This window comes from Oryctolagus cuniculus, chromosome 16, assembly GCF_964237555.1.
Source record: "Oryctolagus cuniculus chromosome 16, mOryCun1.1, whole genome shotgun sequence".
NCBI classification, from domain to species: Eukaryota; Metazoa; Chordata; class Mammalia; order Lagomorpha; family Leporidae; genus Oryctolagus; species Oryctolagus cuniculus.
This window is the reverse complement of record NC_091447.1, coordinates 68,398,247-68,419,957: the sequence shown is the minus strand read 5'-3', so window position 1 is coordinate 68,419,957 and position 21,711 is coordinate 68,398,247. Positions and strand designations below refer to the sequence as shown.

The 21,711-nt window shown below is 42.9% G+C and overlaps 3 protein-coding genes across 3 annotated transcripts in view; all 3 read right to left on the bottom strand.

Annotated features, from left to right (window-relative positions):
- LOC127487906 (endogenous retrovirus group K member 25 Env polyprotein-like) overlaps nucleotides 1-21,711 on the bottom strand; it is a 106,064-nt gene that overhangs the window by 29,604 nt on the left and 54,749 nt on the right. The gene's annotated exons all lie outside the window — the stretch shown is intronic.
- On the bottom strand, nucleotides 3,944-5,150 carry LOC100355521 (olfactory receptor 7E24-like). Its single transcript, XM_002724444.4, has one exon. The coding sequence runs from the start codon at nucleotides 5,046-5,048 to the stop codon at nucleotides 4,218-4,220; it is 831 nt and encodes a 276-aa protein (XP_002724490.4). The 5' UTR covers nucleotides 5,049-5,150; the 3' UTR covers nucleotides 3,944-4,217.
- On the bottom strand, nucleotides 16,370-17,683 carry LOC127486436 (olfactory receptor 7E178-like). Its single transcript, XM_070059225.1, has one exon. The coding sequence runs from the start codon at nucleotides 17,440-17,442 to the stop codon at nucleotides 16,552-16,554; it is 891 nt and encodes a 296-aa protein (XP_069915326.1). The 5' UTR covers nucleotides 17,443-17,683; the 3' UTR covers nucleotides 16,370-16,551.

Below are 21,711 nucleotides of genomic sequence, written 5' to 3'. Positions count from 1 at the left end.
GTCTTCGTGGAGGAACGACACAGGACCCTACGCTGTTCTTTCGTCTGCTCGGCCCTCCCCGGGTTTGCTGCTGGTTCTTCCCGGGTTGGCTGCTGGTCCTTCCCGGGTTGGCTGCTGGTCCTTCCCGGGTTGGCTACTGGTCCTTTCCACCTCCGTGGAAGGGCGGTTCCCCCTGCCACATTCCCCACTTCCGCGGGGGAGTGGCACACCGCCGGCCGGCTCTCTCGGGGGCTGCACAGGTGTTCCTTCAGATAGATGTTCCTCTTAGATGTTCCTGGTGCATGCCGTCTCTCTCCTCCTTTATAGTCCTCCTCCGCCAATCCTAACTCGGCTGCCCACACGCCGAGTACGCTGCTCTCCTCCAATCAGGAGCAGGTCCTGCAGCTTGTCAACTTGGTGAGAGGCAGCTGGGTAGAAGCTGTTGCCTCCTCTCCCAGCGCCATATTGTGGGAGAGCAGATGCATAGAATAAGTCTTAATTCCAGTAACTCAGTCCAGTCCGGGTTGCTCCCAACAGTTTTGGCTTTCCATGCCTGTAATACTCTCATGGGATTTTCAGCCAGATCCAAATGCCTTAAGGGCTGATTCTGAGGCCAGAGTGCCCTTCAGGACATCTGCCATTCTATGGATCTGCTGTGTATCTCACTTCCCATGTTGGAATGCTCTCTCCCTTTTTTATTCTATCAGCTAGTATTTGCAGACACTAGTCTTGTTTATGTGCTCCCTTTGGCTCTTAGTCCTATCATTATGATCAATTGTGAACAGAAATTGATCACCAGGACTAGTGAGATGGCCTATCCTAAAGACTACTCTATGTGCTGGTGGAAAGAAAATGTATCCTGCTGTGGTTGGATGTAATGTTCTATTTTGATAAGACTCATTTGGTCTATGGTACAATTTAATTTGATGCTTGTTTTCCAGTGATCTGTACGCTGACAAAAGTAGGGTGTTTTAGTCCACTCAAAGCCATCGCAGGCTCAGAAAGATCCACAGTACAACTGGGCAGGAGTATGGGATGAACATGCAGCACTGCTCACACCCACCAAAGCCAGAGCTTGCACTGCCCTGGCGGGGTCAAAGTTGAGGAAGTAGGGGAGATGGTCCTCATTCCGCAGAGGTGATCACTCCTTCTTAAGGTTTTGGGAATAGGACCCACTTTGCTGTGCAGAACTACCTGACCAGTGTAGTGCAGGACACCGCTTAGGCTAAAATGTTGGGGTCACAGTTGCTGCTGGGTCTAGCTAGGTTTATGAGGCTGTGGTCCTCTTGCCTGTACAGTGGAGTGACTGTGGATCCCCAGGGATGAGTATATACAGGGGTTTCTATCTCCTACAGCAGTACAGATTCCAACTGTGGCTCCTTTCTCAAGATGATGTCAGGGAGCAAGCATTTGGTACCAGTTGGATTCTCAAATTCCCAGCAAGACTGAAAAGCATAAACATTACAGACCTCTGAGCTGAAAGCTGGCATGTCGGGGCAGCCAGTCTTCCTTTCCCACCCATCTGATGTGAACTGATGCTGGGGAAATATGTTCCTGACAATCCTCTACACCCAGCATCTCCCAAAGCACCCTGCAGGCCATGCTGCCTTGCTCAGGGGCACGGCCAAGGAGCACAAATCTGTTCTCCCTCCTGTGTGCAGGGACCCATGGGGGCTGAGGCTCTGTCCTGAGGACTGGCAAGAAGACAGGCATGGGATTGGGCCAGCTAACACCTGTGGTGGCTCCGGTGATAGGCCAGCTAACACTCATGGCACCTCCAGTGATGGAAAGCACAGGAACCATTCCCACTGGATGGACTGGAAACCTGAAGAGTGGGAGGCACATGCTATTGCCTCGTTCAGTGTTTGAGCAGGGACAGCATTGTGGTGCAGCAGGTTAAACTGCTGCCTGCCACCTGGTATCTCATTTCAGCACCAATAAAGTCCAGGCTGCTCTGTTTCTGATCCAGCTCCTTGCCAGTGCACCTGGGAAAGCAGTGGAAGATGGCCTGAATACCCAGGCCCATGGCACACACATGGGAGACCAGGATGGACTTCCAGGCTCCTGGCTCTGGACTGATGCAGCCCAGCCATTGCGGCCTTTTGGGCAGTGAACCAGCAGACAGATACAGGCATGCCAAATGCCACTAACACCCACCTCAAAAGATGAGTGTTCTTAATAGAAATGGGAACACCCTAAATTCTGCCTCTTTTGTGTTTATGAGAAGACTGATATTGAAAATGGGCTTGATTTCTTGAGCACATGAAAAAAAATTAATATTTATTTATTTTATTCAAAAGGCAGAGTTACAGAAAGAGAAGCAGCGACAGATCTTCCATCCACTGATTCACTCCCCAAATGCCTGCAATAGGTGGAGATGGGCTAATCCAAAGCCAGGAGCTAGGCACTTCTTCTGGGTCTCCAACATGGGTGCATGAGCCTGAGCATTTAGGCCATCCACCGCTGATTTCCCAGGCCATTAGCAGGAAGCTGCATCAGAAGTGGAGCAGCCAGGACTCGAACCAGCACCCAATGGGATGTCAGTACTGCTGACATAGACTTAACCTACCACGCAACATTGCCGCCCCCTCATGCATTTTTTTTCTTCCCTCCCACAACATCCCTCCCACCCGCAACCCTCCCCTTTCCCACTCCCTCTCCCCTTCCATTCACATCAAGATTCATTTTCGATTCTCTTTGTCTACAGAAGATCAGTTTAGCATACATTAAGTAAAGATTTCAACAGTTTGCTCCCACACAGAAACATAAAGTGAAAAATAAGATGATTTTTTAAATGATGATGAAATCAGATCAGACCTATTGTCATGTTTAATCCCAGTGAGAGTCAAGTTGGGAATTGCTAATTTCTTCTTTTTTTTTTAACAGAAGATCAGTTTAGTATACATTAAGTAAAGATTTCAACAGTTTGCACCCCCATAGAAACACAAAGTGGAAAAAAAAAAACACAAAGTGAAATATATTGTTTGTGTACTCGTTATAGCATTAAATCTCAATACACAGCACATTAAGGACAGAGAACCTACATGAGGAGTAAGTGCACAGTGACTCCTGTTGTTAACAAATTGACACTCCTGTTTATGGCATCAGTAATCTCCCTATGCACCAGTCATGAGTTTTCAAGGCTATGGAAGCCCCTTGAGTTATCCGATTCTTATCTTGTTTAGACAAGGTCATAGTCAAAGTGGAGGTTCTCTCCTCCCTTCAGAGAAAGGTACCTCCTTCTTTGATTACCTGTTCTTTCCACTGGGATCTCACTCACAGAGATCTTTTGCCAGAGTGTCTTGGCTTTCCATGCCTGAAATACTCTCATGGGCTTTTCAGCTAGATCCGAATGGCTTTAGGGCTGATTCTGAGGCCAGAGTGCTATTTAGGACATCTGCCATTCTATGAGTCTGCTGAGTATCTCACTTCCCATGTAGGATCACTCTCCCCTTTATTTATTCCATCGGTTAGTGTTAGCAGGTACTAGACTTGTTTATGTGCTCCCTTTGACTCTTAGTCCTTTCATTATGATCAATTGTGAACTGAAATTGATCACTTGGACTAGTGAGATGGCATTGGGACATGCCACCTTGATGGGATTGAATTGGAATCCCCTGGTATGTTTCTAACTCTACCATTTGGGGCAAGTCAGCTTGAGCATGTCCCAAATTGTACATCTCTTCCCTCTCTTATTCCCACTCTTATGTTTAACAGGGATCACATTTCAGTTAATTTTCAACACTTAAGAATAACTGTGTATTAATTACAGAATTAAACCAGTCATATGGACAATGGGTCCAATAGTTACTGTAGGACAAAGGCAAAGAAGGAAAAATGTGTGAACAGATGGTAACTAAAGGGGCTCTCTCCAACACTGAGGCCTGAGTGGGGAGAGAAGAGATGAGTGAAATGCACCACACTTCCAATGTAGTTAAGGTTAGTGACCATGAGTGACCTTTTATTAAAGAAAGGTGGAAAGTAGAGTAGTGATTTTTAAGAGCTCCAACCTGGGGCCTGCACAGTGACACAGTGACACAGTGACACAGCAAGTTAAAGCCCCAGCCTACAGCATTAGCTTCCCATATGTTGAGAGGAACGGTTGTGGAAAAAGAAGCCCAAAAGACATGGAGGTGATGATAGATGCCTTCACATGCTGTGATCTGAGGACTGATTCTGGACTTCTTGGAGCTGCCCATTTCAGTTCTAGGAGCACAAGGATGGCAAGGGCAGTGAGATTAGCTTATTCTGTTGACAATTCTCTGCAGAGCTCTCTTGATGTCCCTGTTCCTCAGGCTGTAGATGAAGGGGTTCAACATAGGGGTGACCAGGGTATACATCAGTGAGACCACAGCACTCTTTCTGGAAGAGGTGGAGAAGGATGCATGGAGATAGACGCCTAAACCTGATCCGTAAAATAAGCAAACGACCAACAGGTGAGAGCCACAGGTGGAGAAGGCTTTGTACTTCCCATCTGGAGATGGGACTCTCAGAATGGAGGACACGATTTTATAGTAAGAGAAGAGGATCCCTGAGATAGGGAAAAACCCAAATACAATACCAATAAGATACATGACTATGTCATGGTTGAAGGTGTTATCACATGTAAGATTGAGAAGCTGAGAAGGGTCACAAAAGAAATTAGAAATTTCAGCTGCCTTGTAGCAGGTAACTGGTAATAATATCAAGTTGTGCAGCAGGGATTCCAAAAGGCTGCTGAAAAAAGACACTGTAACCAAGAAAGCACAGCGGCAGGGGTTCATGATGACCTGGTAATGCAATGGATGACAAATGGCGACAAACCGGTCATAGGCCATCACAGTCAGAATCAAATCATCCATGCATCCACAGATGAGAAAGAGAGACATCTGTGTCAGGCAGCCCACATAGGAGATGACTGTGCTGTGAGTGTGGATGTCCACAATCATCTTGGGAACCGTGGTGGAGGTAAAACCCATGTCAGCCAAGGACAGGTTGCAGAGGAAGAAGTACATGGGGGTGTGCAGGTGGGTGTCAGAGATGATGAGCAGGATGATGAGCAGGTTCCCGAGCACCGTGACCAGGTACATGGACAGGAACAGCACTGACAGGAGGTACTGCAGGGCTGGATCCTCTGAGAAGCCCACGAGATGGAATTCTGGGACACACGTCCGATTTTGTGTTTCAACAGAGCCTATGCTCCTTCTGGAAAAAGAGATAGGGATGGAAAAAGGATACATGGGCACACAGTGCTTGCTTAGTTTTTTTTTTTTTTTTTGTCTATAGTTTTAATTCAGCTAGTCAAGGGTATAACATAAGGGCAATTCTAAGGTCCATAGAATAAATAAAATTAAAAGAACTGTCATTGGAGCAATCGAAAAATGTTAGGAAATCCAGAACACTAGACCTACCAAGTCCATGAACACAGTCAAATGCAACCTAGACGTTTAATAACAAATGCAAAATGCCCTTTTGCCTTCAAAGATAATATTCTAAATAAGGGTAATTAAGAAGCAGTTAAATATACCTTATTTTAGCAATGGTACAAATTCCATTGACTTAAGTGCACTCTAAATGCTAGGACTGTGTTATGTCAACACTAACTTAATGTTGATCGTTCATGATAGGAAAATACTGTTGTGTGTTCTTTATTTTTCAGAGGTTTCATCATTCTCAGGTTTTCTGGTTTCCCTTCTGTATCTCCTTTTTGTTTGATAGGGAGACACACAGACAGGGAAGGAGGGAGGGAAGAAGGGAAAGAGAGAGAGCCAGCCAGCCAGCCAGCCAGCCCATTGATTCACTCCCAAATGCTTACAGTGTCTTGTATGGACTACTGCAGAAGCTGGGAGTTGGAATTTTTTTAACTTTATCTAATAAATTTCCAAAGCACAGATTTTGGAATACAGTGGCTTCCCCCCAATAACTCCCCCCCCACTCGCAACCCTGGGAGCTGAAACTTGATCCGGGTCTCCTACATGGGTAGCAGTCACCCAAGTACTTGAGTCATCACCACTGCCTCCCACAGTCTGGAAGGAAGCCGAGTCATGAATGATAGCCTGAAATCAAACTCAGACACTCCTAAGTAGGAGGGAGGATCTTAACCATGTTGTGTGCCCACTCCTGTCTGTCTGCTGTGTGATCCATAACTTCTATCCTGGTCATTGGTGGGGGTCAAATTTTGATAAATGTGGTTTAATTAAGTGCACACAATCATACAAAAGCAATGACCACAAATGTAACTTTAGTGTTTTCTACACCTGTCAGGGATCAGAAATAAGGATTTTTATAAGAAATGTCTGAATTTTCAAAAGCTTAAACAGGTAATTTTTGTATTTGCCTCAAGATCTCAGTAAATTATCTTGTGTTTGAGAGGTGTACCTTATTTAAATATTTTCAAAATTTTCCTTTTTTCATAGCAACTTAGTAATGCTGCTTTACAATTTTATGATCATAAACCCTCTTATTTGCAGTTGAAGTGTTTGCTATCAAAGAGGGTCCAAAGTTAACTTTGAGTTCCAATCTTCCTATGCCTAAAGAAAATATTGTAGTATTAACCTTTCCTTATCCATGGGTTGCAATTCTCTGTCTGCCCTAAGACAACTGTAGTTCATTATGGTAGCAGGAGAAGCTATGATTGAACTGAGAAAAAAATGCAAAACAGAATTCCAGGAAATAATGCAAGCATACTTTTGCAGATTCTTCATCCATGAAATGGATGTTTGCCCTATAAGACTGTTGCAAGGAAATTCTTAATTCTTTTTATCTTTCTTTATTCTTTTTTTTTCCATATTTGAAACAGAGGTATCTTCCATCTACTGGTTCACTCCTCAAATGCCCACAAGAGCTCAGGCTGAGGCTGGAGCCCAGAATTCCATCCAGATCTCCTATGTGATATCAGAAACCTGAGTAACTGAGCCATCACCTGCTGTCTGTCATGCATGTTAGTAGAAAGCTTGGTCAGAAGCAGAGTAACTGGGACTCGACCCAGGTACTCCTCTATGGGATGTGAATTTCCCAAGCTGAGACACAACCAACTGCACCACAATGCATGCTCCTTCATGTGAGCATTAGTTTGTGCATCTCTAAGTAGATTTCTTTAAAACTCACCTGAAAAGTGTGCGAAGGTATCTAGTATACATGCCTACTGCCCCTGAAACAGACTAGGGTGCACTGAAGTTGGGTTTTAAGCCCCTCTGGGATGTACATTCACTTCAAGCATTTCATCTGCTTCACATCTTTACCTGGGAGGGGGACATCATCTAATTTGTACGTGCATTGTTATGACAAGCTTTTGAAAACTTTGTCCATCTCTTCATATCACACAAGTGAGGATTTCTGGTTGAGTAGCAAAATTGGATGCACATGTAGTTTTGCCCAACACCTGTTTGCTATCCCAATAAAAACAATCAAATATATCTTTGATATACCAAATATATACTAACTATATATTTGATATACCATCTATATATATACATCAACTATATATTTGATGTATCATCAAATGTTTCTCTGTGTAATATCTAGTAGTAATCCTTTCCTAATAAGAAATTTCAAGTTGTGTGGGAATGTTATTTCTACTTGGCATAATAATATTTCTGCTTGCTGTATGGAAGGAGTCAGGAAATCAGCATCATTCACCTACAATACATGCCAACACGTGTGTAAATCTCTCCACCTCCCTGTGATTGTATTGTCCCCTGGACATAGGAAGAATAACACCCATATCTGTGACAGATTATCATCTAGGGGAATGAGAGCTTAAGCATGTGGTCATCGTGATTTTTCAAAATACAGACTCTGTAATCAGAGAAACAGCAAATTGTTGATAAATGATGCTGGCAAAGGGTACTCTAGAACATGCCTCAGCTCGGAAACAAGGATTGCCTGCCCCCTTCTCTCTGTGAATTTATGCTAGATGTGAAACACAGCTCTGCCTTGATTTTTGAATACTCAGAAACAAAGATTTTGCTGTAGATTCCATTAAGTGCCATTACAGGATCCATGTGTCCTTCACAGAGATGCAAACACGTGCTATTCCATGGTCTCTAGTTCTGTGGGACTTTCCTGAAAGGGATCTTCAAGAAAGCACCGAGTATGTTAAAGCCACACTGATGACGGCCAGTTATTGTGAGCCATGAAAGGGTCTACTGAATGTGTAACAGAGATCTTCATTGCTGATGCCTCCACTCTGCCAAGCCAGGCACAGAGTCAGGGGAATCAGAAATGAAAGGAAGTGCATCATTCTTCTCAAAAATACATGTTCATGGCCGTAATGAAGTTTCAAAGTCTTTTTAGACAAAAAATGTGTATATTTTACAAAAAAGCATCTGTAAAAATTGATAATGTATGGAAAATAATGTATTAGGAAAAAAATCTATGTGCGGATTTCAAAAGCAGTAATTCAGAATGTTCATGGAAATATGGAATGAAAAGTACGAAGTCCTCATTGGAGGACAAGAGCTTTGTCAGCTCTGTGGATGAGGTCCCAACTCAGATGACAATGCTGACTCTCAGAGATGCCAACAACTTGGCGTGGAGCAGATAGGATTCAACACTACATTATCAGCATCTAAAATCTGATGTGTTCAGCTTCTTCATTATCTCCCCCTGCTCAGAAAGACTTAAGCAGAACTCCAGTGGTCTAAACTACAGGAAACTCTGAGGACCATTGGTAATCTCTTTCCAGTTCTGCAGTCAGAAATGGAAACCAACACCCCATTTTATGTCTCTGATTGAGAAGACAGGAGTGATTACAAGAGTGGTAGGAAGGAGCCAGAAGGGAAAGCCAGGTGTGGGGTCAGGAGAGGCATTTCCTCTGAGTTATCATGGGCTTGGGCTCCTATGATCTTAGCCTTTGAGCTCCACTACACTTCACCCATGACTGCCCACAATCATCAGAGAAGCCCATGGAAAGAACACAGTGGACAGAAAGTGAAACTGCTGCTGGGGTTACCAGAGTGGCCATGTGCCCTGTGTCTGATTCAGATGTGGTTTCAGGGTCCGGTGCTGTGGTGTATTGTCTAAAGCTACAGCCTGCAGTCCTGGCATTCGATATGGGCAACAGTTCAAGTCCTGGCTGCTTTACTTCCAATCCATTTCCCTGGTAACGCACCTGGGAAAGCAACATAAGATGATCCAAGTCCTTGGGCTCCTGCACCCACAAGATAAACCTGGATGGAGTTCCTGGCTTCATCCTGACACAGCCCCAGCTGTTATGGCCATCTCAGGAGTGAACCAGTGGATGGAAGACCTTTCTCACTCTCTGCCTTTCCCTCTCTCTAACTTTCAAATAAAATAATTCTTTTTTTAAAAGATGTGGCCTCAGTTCATTGTACCTGATAACCAGATACAAGTTACAAAAATTTCCTGAGCTCCTCTGTGCAACAAAACTTGGGAGATTGTGCAGATGTAGTGAAACAGCCTACTTGCAACAGCTCAGAACCTGGCACTTAGGAAGCCCTTAGTAAATGCTCACAATGGCATCCTCATCATCACCTTTATGATCATGTTTCTGTGTGTTCAGAGGACAGTTTAGAGATGCATTTGCTGCTGTCATGAAGAGGATTCCAAAGGAGTAAGACTTAATACAGGAGGAAAGCCAAACTGTGAATGAGATATCTGGGACTCCTATGAGAAACAAGAACATAGACTTCACAGTCCTCTGGGCTGAAGCTTTGCTTATTGGTTCCCTCCCACAAGTCTACGCCAACTCTCACTTTTCTTCTGATGAGGAGAAAACATTGTTCCTAAGAGTCCAGCCTCCTTCCCTGCTATCCCTCAGCACTTACTGGGCTGCGCTGAGTCTCAACTGAAGCATGATCATGGGTGATGGCGCCACTGTTCCTCACCTTCCTGGAGTGCAATGGAGGGAGCCTCGGGCTCTGCACTCAGGACTGGAGACAGACTCAGGCAGGGGCCTCCTGGTTCAGATGCTCACAATGGGAGTGCAACCACTATGTTTCCACCAGGAAGGCCAAAGCATGTTTGTGCCAGCTCATTATTAGGACCTTGGATGCTCAATGCACAGAGCTCCCAATTAGCCAGCCAGTCCATGTTACCCTAGTCCCCGAGGACTTGCCGATATTCATGGAACAGGAATAGGAGAAAATAAGTGTACCTGGAACCTGTCCACAAGGAAGGTCACCTGTGCCCTTTGGTGCTGACATCCAAGTTGCAAGATCTTTACATAAAACTCAGACTTCTGTTTTCAGTTTCATAGCTGAGTATGTGATTTTTTTTATGTCTCCCAATCCATTTTATTCATCATGAAACCTCAGGAGAATTGTATGTTGTATACCAATAATCAGATACTCTTTTCGCTTTCTCGGTTAGCATTAGTCTCTAAATAGAGCTTCCTATTTCATTTCCTAAGACTTTGCTTGGGTTTGTATTTTATGTCTTGGGAACTGATGTGCTTTTTACTAATTTGAATTAGTCTTCATCGCCAGGTTGTGACTCTTATTGAATTATACTCATAGATTACAAAACTATTGATAGTTACATATTTCTTTGTCCTTATACTCCAATACTTCAGAAGCAGTAGGTTAAAAAGCACACTTTAAAAGTTTGCAGAAAACTGTAATTAACTGATAAGTTGATAATATGTATTTTCATGAACTTGTGAAAGATTCTACATATGTACAAAAGCATCTCTAGTTTGTGTATTGTCATATAGTAGATAGCAGTAGTGTGAAGGCAAAGCAGATTTCTGAGTTAGATTTCTTGAATTGCCTCCAATGAACCAAGACTATAAAATTCAGGTAGACACTTTTCATTTTGGGGCTGGTCAGTCTAGTTATTCCAACCATCCTATTGGTCTGGTATAGGAGGAAAAAATGCTTCCAACAGTGCCGCATAGGTAATCTGTATCCCATAGAACACACTGGGCTGAGCTCTCTTGCTGTGGGGCATGACTGGGGAATGTGGTCCCATTGCCCCATCATTCCCAGTAAGCAATAAGAGCTGAGGCTCTCTCCTTAGGACTGTTGGGAAGACAGACAGCCCTGGGCCTCCTAATGTGGATGACTCTTGGAGTAATTGACACAAGCACAATTTTTACTGCATTAGTATCAGACTTTTTAAAAATTAACTCTTCACTTGTATTTAAATGTAGAAGGACAAAGGCCGACAAAGAGAGAGTTCTTCTATTCACCAGGTCACTCCCCAAATACCCACAGAACTTGGCCAGGCAAAAGCCAGCAGCTAAGAACTCAACCCAAGAATCCCACACAGGAGGCAGGAATGAAATTGCTTGAGCCAAGATCTGCTGCCTCTCTACAAGCACTTTAATGGGAAGAGGGAACTGACAGAGGAGCCAAGAGTCAAACTCAGGTTCTTCAGTATGGGATGTGGGCATCCCAAGGGGAATCCCAACTGCTCGGCCAAATGCCTGCCCTTGGGACCAGCATTCTGTAAGGCTGAAGACACAGGCTGATCTGTCCTCCTGTGTGCTCTTGAGCACTCTGAGATGTACAGTGCTTTTGGTGGTGGTCTATGAGCACCACAGACTGACTAATCTCTCTCTCCAGCATATCAGACAACCTAGCAAGCCATCATGCTCTCAGCCAAATTGTCCTGTAGGAGAGCATTCAGAAAGGCAGGTTTTGTCTGCCTCGTGTATTTATTCCTATTATTATCTGTACCCATGAGGGTACAGATAATTCTTTCATATGCTGATTTCTTTTGGTTTGTTTAAATTCCCAAGAGTGGAATGGCTAGATCATATAGTAGGTCTATATTGAGATTTCTGAGATATCTCTATACTGTCTTCCACAGTGGCTATACCAGTATATATTCCCACCAACAGTGGACAAGGATGCCTTTTGTCCATATCCTCACCAGCATTTGTTGTTTGTTGATTTTTGTATGAAAGCCGTTCTAACTGGGGTAGGAGATAGAACCTCATTGTGGTTTTGATTTGTATTTCCCTGATGGCTAGTGATCCTGAGCATTTTTTCAACTGTCTATTGGCCATTTGAATTTCCTCTTTTGAAAAATGACACTATGGGAAATGGTGACTTGATCAGCATAGCCCTGACTGTTAATGAACAACTTAATACATTATCCCTCTTAGTAGTTTTTTTTGTCTGTTCTACTTAATATGCCTGGTTTAATTCTGTAATTAATACACAGTTATTCTTAAGTGTTGAAAATTAACTGAAATGTGATCCCTGTTAAACATAAGAGTGGGAATAAGAGAGGGAAGAGATGTATAATTTGGGACATGCTCAAGCTGACTTGCCCCAAATGGTAGAGTTAGAAACATACCAGGGGATTCCAATTCAATCCCATCAAGGCGGCATGTACCAATGCCATCTCACTAGTCCAAGTGATCAATTTCAGTTCACAATTGATCATAATGAAGGACTAAGAGTCAAAGGGAGCACATAAACTAGTCTAATACCTGCTAACACTAACCGATAGAATAAATAAAGGGGAGAGTGATCCAACATGGGAAGTGAGATACTCAGCAGACTCATAGAATGGCAGATGTCCTAAATAGCACTCTGGCCTCAGAATCAGCCCTAAAGCCATTCGGATCTAGCTGAAAAGCCCATGAGAGTATTTCAGGCATGGAAAGCCAAGACACTCTGGCAAAAGATCTCTGTGAGTGAGATCCCAGTGGAAAGAACAGGTAATCAAAGAAGGAGGTACCTTTCTCTGAAGGGAGGAGAGAACCTCCACTTTGACTATGACCTTGTCTAAACAAGATAAGAGTCGGAGAACTCAAGGGGCTTCCATAGCCTTGGAAACTCATGACTGGTGCATAGGGAGACTACTGATGCCATAGACAGGAGTGTCAATTGGTAAAGTCAACAACAGGAGTCACTGTGCACTTACTCCTCATGTAGGTTCTCTGTCCTTAATGTGCTGTGCATTGAGATTTAATGCTATAACGAGTACTCAAACAATATATTTCACTTTGTGTTTCTATGGGGGTGCAAACTGTTGAAATCTTTACTTATGCATACTAAACTGATCCTCTGTAAAAAAAAAAAAAGAAATTATCAACTCCCAACTTGACTCTCACTGGGATTAAACATGACAATAGGTCTGATCTGATTTCATCATCATTTTAAAAAAATCATCTATTATTTTTCACTTTATGTTTCTGTGTGGGAGCAAACTGTTGAAATCCTTACTTAATGTATACTAAGCTGATCTTCTGTATATTAAGATAATCGAAAATGAATCTTGATGTGAATGGAAGGGGAGAGGGAGTGGGAAAGGGGAGGGTTGTGGGTGGGAGGGACGGTATTGGGGGGGAGCCATTGGAATCCATAAATCGTACTTTGGAAATTTATATTCATTAAATAAAAGTTAAAAAAAAAAGAAAAATGACAGTGTAGGGCCCAGCGCTGTGGCACAGTAGGTTAACCCTCTGCTTGCGGCACCAGCATCCCAAATGGGTTCTGGTTATAGTCTCGGCTGCTCCTCTTCCAAGCCAGCTCCCTGCTATGGCCTGGGAAAGCAGTAGAAGATGGCCCTAGTCCTTGGGCCCCTGCACCCACATGGGAGACTTGGAAGAAGCTCCTGACTTCTGGCTTTGGATCGGACAGCTCTGGCCATTGTGGCCATTTGGGTACTGAAGCAATGGATGGAAGACCTTTCTCTGTGTCTCTCCCTCTCACTGTTTGTAACTCTACCTGTCAAATGAATAAATAAAATATCTTGAAAAAAAAAAAGAAAAATGCCAGTCTAAGTCCTCTGCCCATTTCTTAGCTGGATTGTTTATTTTGTTGTGATTGAGTTTCTTGAGTTCTTCAAAATTCTGGATATTAATCTTTTATCTGTTGCATAGTTTGCAAAGAATGTCTCCCATTCTGTCAATTGCCTCTTCATGTCAATGAGTGCTTCTTTGGCAGAGGAGAATTAGCCTATTTTTGCTGTGATTCCCTGTGTTTCTTGTGTCTTTTCCAAGAAGTCTTTGCCTATGCCAATGTCATGCAGAGTTTCCCCAGTGATCTCTAGTAATTTGATGGTATCAGGTCATAGATTTAGGTGTTTGATCTATTTTGAGTGAATTTTTGTGTGTCTAGTTTTTGTGTAAGGGTCTAGTTCCATAATTCTGAGTGTGAAAATCCAGTTTCCCCAGGACCATTGTCCAAGAGACTGTCCTTGCTCAAGAGATTGATTTTAGTTCCTTCATCAAAAATATTGCTTGTAGATGCATGGATGATGTCTTGAGTGTCTATTCTGTTCCATTGGTATACACATCTATTTTTTTTCTAGTACCAGGTAGTTTTGATAATAACTACCCTGTAGTGTGTCTTGAAATCTGGTATTATGATGGTTTCAATTTGTGTTTGTCTTATAAAATTGCTTTAGCTATTCAGGGTTTCTTTTGTTTCCATATGAATGTTAGCATCATTTTTTCTAGTTCTGAAAAGAATGTCCTTGGTATTTTCATTGGTAGTTCATTGAATCTGTAAGTTGCTTTTGGTAGTATGGACATTTTGATGATATTGATTCTTCCAATTCATGAAAATGGAAGTTTTTACATTTTTTTTATCTCCTCTTCCATTTCTTTGAAGGTTTTGTAATTTCTATCATAAAAATATTTGACCTCCTTGTTTAAATTTATTCCAAGGGATTTAATTTTTCTCTTATCTATTGTAAATGGAATGATCTTAGAAGTTCTGTCTCAGCCATGACATTGTCTTCATATAGAAAGGTTATTCATTTTTGTCTGTTAATTTAGTATCCTGCCACTTTACAAACTCTTTTATGAGTTCCAATAGTCTCTTAGTGAGTCTTTGCTTCCCCTATATACAGAAACATGTCATCTGCATGCAGGGATAGTTTGACTTCCTTCTTCCCAATTGGCATCCCCGTGATTTCTTTTTCTTGGCTAATGGTTCTGGTTGAAACTTTATTGAATAGCAGTGGTAAGAATGGGCATCTTTATCTGTTTCCAGATCATAGTTGGAATGCTTCCAACTTTTCCCCATTCAATAAGATGCTGGCTGTGTATTTGTCATATATTTCCTTGATTCTGTTGAGGAGTGTTCCTTCCATACACAATTTGCTTAAGGTTTCCATCATGAAAGGGTGTTGTATTTTATCAAATGCTATCCCTGCATCTATTGAGATCATCGTATGGCTTTTGTTCTTCAGTTTGTTAATGTGACATATATCACATTTATTCCTTTTTGAATATTGAACCACCCTGCATACCAGGCATAAATCCCACTTGATCTGGGTGAATGTTCTTTCTGATGTGTTGTTGGATTCATTTAGTATTTTGTCGAGGACTTTTGCATCTACATTCCTCAAGGGTATTGATCTATAATTTTTTGTTGTATCTTTTTCTGGTTTAAGAATTAAGGTGATGTTGGCCTCATAGAAGAAGTTTGGGACGATTCCCTCCCTTTCAACTGCTTTGAATATCTTGAATAGATTTGGGATTAATTCCTCATTAAATATCTGATAGAATTCAGCAGTGAAGCCATTTGGTCCTGGGCTTTTATTTATTGGAAGGATCTTATGGGATAACACAAGCAGACAAGTATATGTATTGTGGGAGATCTACAGAAAGGAGAGAGAGAGTGCAAGTGCACCAGTTTGAAGAGATAATGACTGAAATTGGAAACTTCCCAAATTTGAAGAAAGAAGTGGACATACACATTTAAGCTCCATGAACCCCAATTATAACACATTCAACACAATTTGTAACTAAACTGTAAAAATAACAAAGAGAAAATCATGGAAATAGCAAGGGAAACATGACTCATCACATAAAATCAAGTTACTAATGAACTGTCAGCAAATTTTTCAGCTTATCCTGGGTGCTTGGAAATTTCCATACTCAGACCACACATCAGTTCAGGATATCAGAACCTCTGGTAGTGAAATCCAGGCATCAGAATTGTTAAAGTTCCTTAGAGGGTTTCATAAAAAGGAGCAGTGATATGCATCCTCACGGATAACGAGGTCAAATAAGTTACAAGGATAAGAATGGAAATGTGAGTGGAAAGTACATTAAAATTATGGAACAGATATCAATTCTTTTTTTTATTTTTTTATAAAGGTCTTCCTTTTTGCCTTTGGTTCACCCTCCAATGGCCACTGCAGTTGGCATGCTGCAGCCGGTGCACCGCACTGTCTGAAGGCAGGAGCCAGGTGCTTCTCCTGGTCATTCATGGGGTGCAGGACCCAAGCACCTGGGCCATCCTCCACTGCACTCCCAGGCCACAGCAGAGAGCTGGCCTGGAAGAGGGGCAACCGGGACAGAATCCAGCGCCCCGACTGGGACTACAACCCAGTGTGCCGGTGCCGCAAGGTGGAGGATTAGCCTATTGAGCCACAGGGCTGGCCCAGATATCAATTTTAAATAACAAAAAGACAAAGTATATTTTCTTTTTCCAGGATAACTTGATCATCCATAATGAACTAGAGAAGGCTCCATAGGTACAATATGAGTCAGGTATGCAAGGGTAAAGATATAATGTTTCCATAAACAAAGAGAAAAACAGGAAATCTCAGTTACAAAAGAAGATGCATGAAAGCCATGAGAGCCTCATGTGTGATGTGATGAGCCAGGTGAGATTTTAGGGTCTGGATGCTGAGTTTTGCTGCCTTCCAATCTGTGCTCTAAATAGCTTGCTGACTGAGAAGTCTCCAAATAGCCCTCTTGATGTCCCTGTTCCTCAGGCTGTAGATAAAGGGGTTGAGCATGGGGATGACCACAGTGTACATCACTGAGGCCACTGCACACTTCCTGGAAGAAAGTGAGGCTGCTGAAGTGAGATACACCCCAAGGGATGTTCCATAAAATAAACATACAACAGTCACATGAGAGCCACAGGTGGAGAAGGCTTTGTACTTCCCACCAGCTGATGGGACTCTCAGAACGGAGGAAATGATTTTGTAGTAAGAGTAGAGAATCCCTGAGATAGGGAGAAAACCATATATGATGCCAACAAAATATATGGCTGTGTCATGAGTGAAAGTGTCAGAGAAAGCAAGAGTGAGAAGCTGGGAAGGTTCACAGAAGAAATTAGAAATGTCAACATCTTTGAAGCAGGTAGCTCTTAATAGCATCAAATTCTGCAGCAGAGATTCCAAAAGGCTGGCCACAACCGACACTGAAACCAAGAAGCCACAGCGGCAGGGGTTCATGATGACCTGGTAATACAATGGATGACAAATGGTGACAAAGCGGTCATAGGCCATCACAGTCAGAAGCAAATCACCCATGCACCCAAAGATAATAAAGAGAGACATCTGTGTCAGGCAGCCCACATAGGAGATGACTGTGCTGTGAGTGTGGATGTCCACAATCATCTTGGGAATCGTGGTGGAAGTGAAACCCACATCAGCCAAGGACAGGTTGCAGAGGAAGAAATACATGGGGGTCTGGAGGTGGGAGTCTGAGCTGATGGCCAGGGCGATGAGCAGGTTCCCGAGCAGCGTGATCAAGTACATGGACAGGAACAGCACAAAGAGGAGAAGCTGCAAGGCTGGATCTTCTGAAAAGCCCATGAGATGAAATTCTGAGACTTGTGTGAGATTTTGTGTTTCAAAACAACCTGGACTCCTTTTGGAAAGGAAAGTAGGATTGGTAAAAGGAAACAGATAAACAGGCACCCAGCACTCTCTATGTCTTCAAGTCAAGTTTGTATGGGTATAGCATGAGGGTAACACTAGTGTTCACAGAATAAGTTGAATTCAAAGAAAAGGGTTTTCTTGTAATACAGTTGTGAAATTCATGCATTTTTTGCATGATACAAATTTTCCCTGTAGCTTCTGGAACTCCACTTTCATATTCACACTCAGCAACCAAATTCTGTCATCTTTCTCAATGGTGACAAACTCAATCTTCTGAGAGATATTATGATTGGTTTCTGTGCTACCTCTCTCTATGTAAAAGCTTTAAAGAGTCTCACAAATTTTGGAAAGCCAAGAACATTAGAACTAACAAGTCTATGTTCAGAGTCTAATGCAATCTAGTATTTATGACAAACAGTCTAATTAAAGGAAATTTAAAAACAGTTAAATATGCCTTTTTTATTTTAAGACAATGGAACAAATTCCTTTCAGTCACAATTTTTATAAGCCATCTATAAAGCTACAAATATATCATCTGAACCCCAAACTAACATTGATTGTTCACAACCAGGAAATACTGTTGTGTGTCTGTTGTCTTCCAGGGATCTACCCATTCCTGGCTTTTCTGACTCCCCTCCTTCGTGGATGTATGTGCTCACTCTAATATTGTTTAGCTCATTTGCTTAGAAAGAATGCTCTCATCCACTGCTTCACTCCACAGATGCCTGTGATGGCTGTGGCTGGAACAAGGTAGAAATTGTGAGTTCTTATTCCTATCTCAATCCAGGTCTCCCCTGGGTAGAGACTCAACCATCTGACCACTGCCTGCCAGGATCTGTATTCACAGGAAGCAAGAGTCAGGAACCAGGGCCAGTAATCAACCCTAAGTACTGTGTGGGAGGTGGCACCTTAACCACTATGCTATTTACACTCACTCCTTTTTGCCTCTTAGTGCCATTTAATATATAACTCCAGTCCTTAGCTTTGGTGGACTTCAAATTTTCATAAAAGTCATTGTCTAATACACATAGTCATGTGAAATCAATGACCACCATTGGAACAATAGTGTATTCTGGACCTGTCAATGATTAGAAACAGTGAACTATTAAGAACTATTTGAATTTTTTAAATTTTCTACAGGTTTCTTTGCATGGTCCCCTGAGAATCTTAATAAATGCCTGATATATGAGAGCTTTTTACTTTGAACATTTTTAAATTTTTTCTTATGTGTCACTTAATGGCCTGGCAATACTGCTTGGTTGTTTTTCTGGTCATAAACCATTTGAGCTGAGTGATATCAGGAAAGCTCTAAAGACAGCTCTGAGTCCCAGACTTCCTATGCATAATTCAAGGATTTTTATGTCACCACTTCCTGGTACATGAATTTTTCCAACTTCAGCTGCCTAAAGGCAATGTTAGTTTATTATTTTGCTAGGTTATACTGTCATTGAATGGTGAAAAAATGTGAAACAGAATTCCAGAAAACAATGTAAAGATACTCAATAGTTACCACCTCTGTAAAATAGCAATAATAATTATCTCCCTTGTAGAGCTGTTGTAAGAAAAGTTTTTAAAATATGTTATTAAATTTCTGTTATTTTATTTGAAAGGCAGAGAGATCTGGAGTAAAAATGATAGAGAGACTGATCTTCTATCCTCTGGTTCATTCCCCAAATCCCTACAACAGCTGGGGCTGTGCCAGGCCAAAGCCAGGAATAAGGAACCCCATCCATGTCTCCCACACAAGTAGCAGGAACCAAAGTACTTGGACCATCATCTGCTGCCTCCCAGGCATATTAGCAAGAGGCTGAATTGGAAGAAGAGTAAGCCAAGTCTGGAACCGGGCAATGTAATATGGATGAAGCAGCTTAACCTACTTTATCACAATGCCTGCCCCTCTGAGTCAGCAGTAATTTCTGCATCCCTAAATAGTTTTCTCTAAAACTTACCTGCAAAGTGCTTGAAGCTCATCTGAGTAGAATTCTATACCTCTTGCCCATGAAATGTACAAGTATACATTGATGTTTGGGTTTAAGTCTCTCTGTGAAGTGCTCATGTCTCCTTCATATACTTTGATTGTTTCCTGTCCTTACCTGAGAGAGGAACATCATTTCATTTGTCTATTTATTCTGACAATCTTTCAAAAATTCTTGTCTCCATATCACACAAATGAGAATAGCTATAAGATATGTGCATGGAATAGAGTTGTTTGAGTTGCAATATTCAGTGCACAGGCAATTTTACTATTAATCATTTACATCTGCTGCCCCAATAAAACAATTGTAATCAACTTACATCCTCTTATTAAGATATACCATTGAATATATATCCCTGGGTTATATCTAGTCATAATCCCCCCATGATTACTCACTGAGATGTTTCATCTTGTAGACAGAATAATATTTCCATTTGACTCCAGTGAAGGAGACAGTGCTCTGAGAAGGGGTGAGGAAATCAATGTTTCCATCCCAGATCATTCACCCACTACAGGCACAATGCGTGTGAATCTCTGCACCCCTGTGTGCTTGTATTGTCTACTGGATACAGGAAGAAGAACACACACATCTATGACAGGCGTAGCATCTAAGGAAGTTTAGAACCAAAATATTTGGTCACTGTGACATTTTAAAACACAGAATTTGGGGCTGGCACTGTGACAGAGTAGACTAAGCCTCTGCCTGTGGTGCCAACTGTCGCGTCCCTCGACCAGCAAGGAAGACACAACCCGAACTCTTCTTCCAGCAGTTTATTCAGGAACCTCTTTCAAACTTTGAATCTCGCGCCCTTTTTTCTCCCCTCCCTCTTATAGCCATCCGCGCACCAATCAAAAGCGGCCAAGTGGCAAGCATTGATTGGTACAGCAACGCGGAAGCCGGAAGGGAGCTCAAACATCTCCTTATTAGGAGATGTTTGTTTCTCGCCAGTCCTTCCGGGGGAAAGGAGCCGGCGCCATCTTTAGGGCGCCGTGCAATGGCTCCCCACAGTTCCCCCTTTTTGTTTTAGAACTAGGCATCTAAGGATTACAGGAGAAGGTAGGGGTCTGTCCCCCACTGCCAGGCATCCACCTGGAACAGCATCCTTTTCGCGGGGGTGGGATCTGGGATGCCAACCCACATGCAGACAGACTTGCCTTCCAGAGAACGTAATGGCTCGTTCTCTCTGCAGTGCTTTGCCTCGCACCCTGCACCCATGCCTAGCATTCAAGGAAGGCCAGCCATGCTTGCGGCAGTTGTCCAGCCTCAAGGGCATAAAAGGCTTGAGCTATCATGGCCAATTCCTGCCAATGAGCTGTCCTCATCCTGCACAAACACCACAGGCAAAATAACACAACAAGTAACAGCAACCCCGTCAAAGCTCCAAGTCCCACCCACTCCTTCAGGCTGGAGACAGCTGGATCTGGGATGACAGTCCAGATGCGAAGGAGACATCCACACGCGTGGAGTTGATGGTGACCACGGCAAGGCGCAGTTGCTCCAAGGTGTAGTCAAATTCCGCGGACCAATTCGGCATCGGCTTTGGGAATACTGATAGAATCCCCCATCTCTGCTCCGCCAGTGTCCGCTGCATTTGAGGCAGAAGTATCAAAAGCAACAGCAGGATTCTCCTCGTGGCAGACCCGCCTGACCGCTCGCTCCGGAACCCACACCGGGTCATGTTGATCCTGTGGAAAAACACAAACAGCACCTCGTGCCCATGCCAGCACGGGATCAGGGCCACGCCACTGGCCCGTCAAGAGATCTTTCCATTTTACCAACCCTCTACTTGGGTTTCCTTGTTGCTGATGCCTGTCCGCAGCTGAGTGCCCATGCACATCCAAATTTAAAAAATTAATTGTAAATAAGACTAAGGCAATTCTCTCTCTCGGGGTGCGGCTATAGCCAACTCCCCCTTTTTGTTTTAAAAGATATTCTTTCAGTGTGCGGTGTGCTCGCTCAATTATGCCCTGGCCCTGAGGATTGTATGGCAATCCATGGACAAGTTGAACCTCCATTTTTTGGCAATAGGTGGTAAAGGTTTGAGATGTATAGGCCGGGCCATTATCAGTTTTTAGCACCTGGGGTTTCCCCCAGGCGGCCCATGCATCCAGACAATGAGCAATCACCTGACGTGTAGATTCACCACTGAGGGGAGAGGCATACATAATGCCTGAGCACGTGTCCATTGAGACATGAACATATTTCAATTTCCCAAATTCCGATACAT

Excerpts from the sequence above, each read along its gene's own strand:
- LOC100355521 (XM_002724444.4), bottom strand. The coding sequence starts at position 5,048 with ATGTACCTGGTCACGGTGCTCGGGAACCTGCTCATCATCCTGCTCATC.
- LOC127486436 (XM_070059225.1), bottom strand. The coding sequence starts at position 17,442 with ATGGGCTTTTCAGAAGATCCAGCCTTGCAGCTTCTCCTCTTTGTGCTG.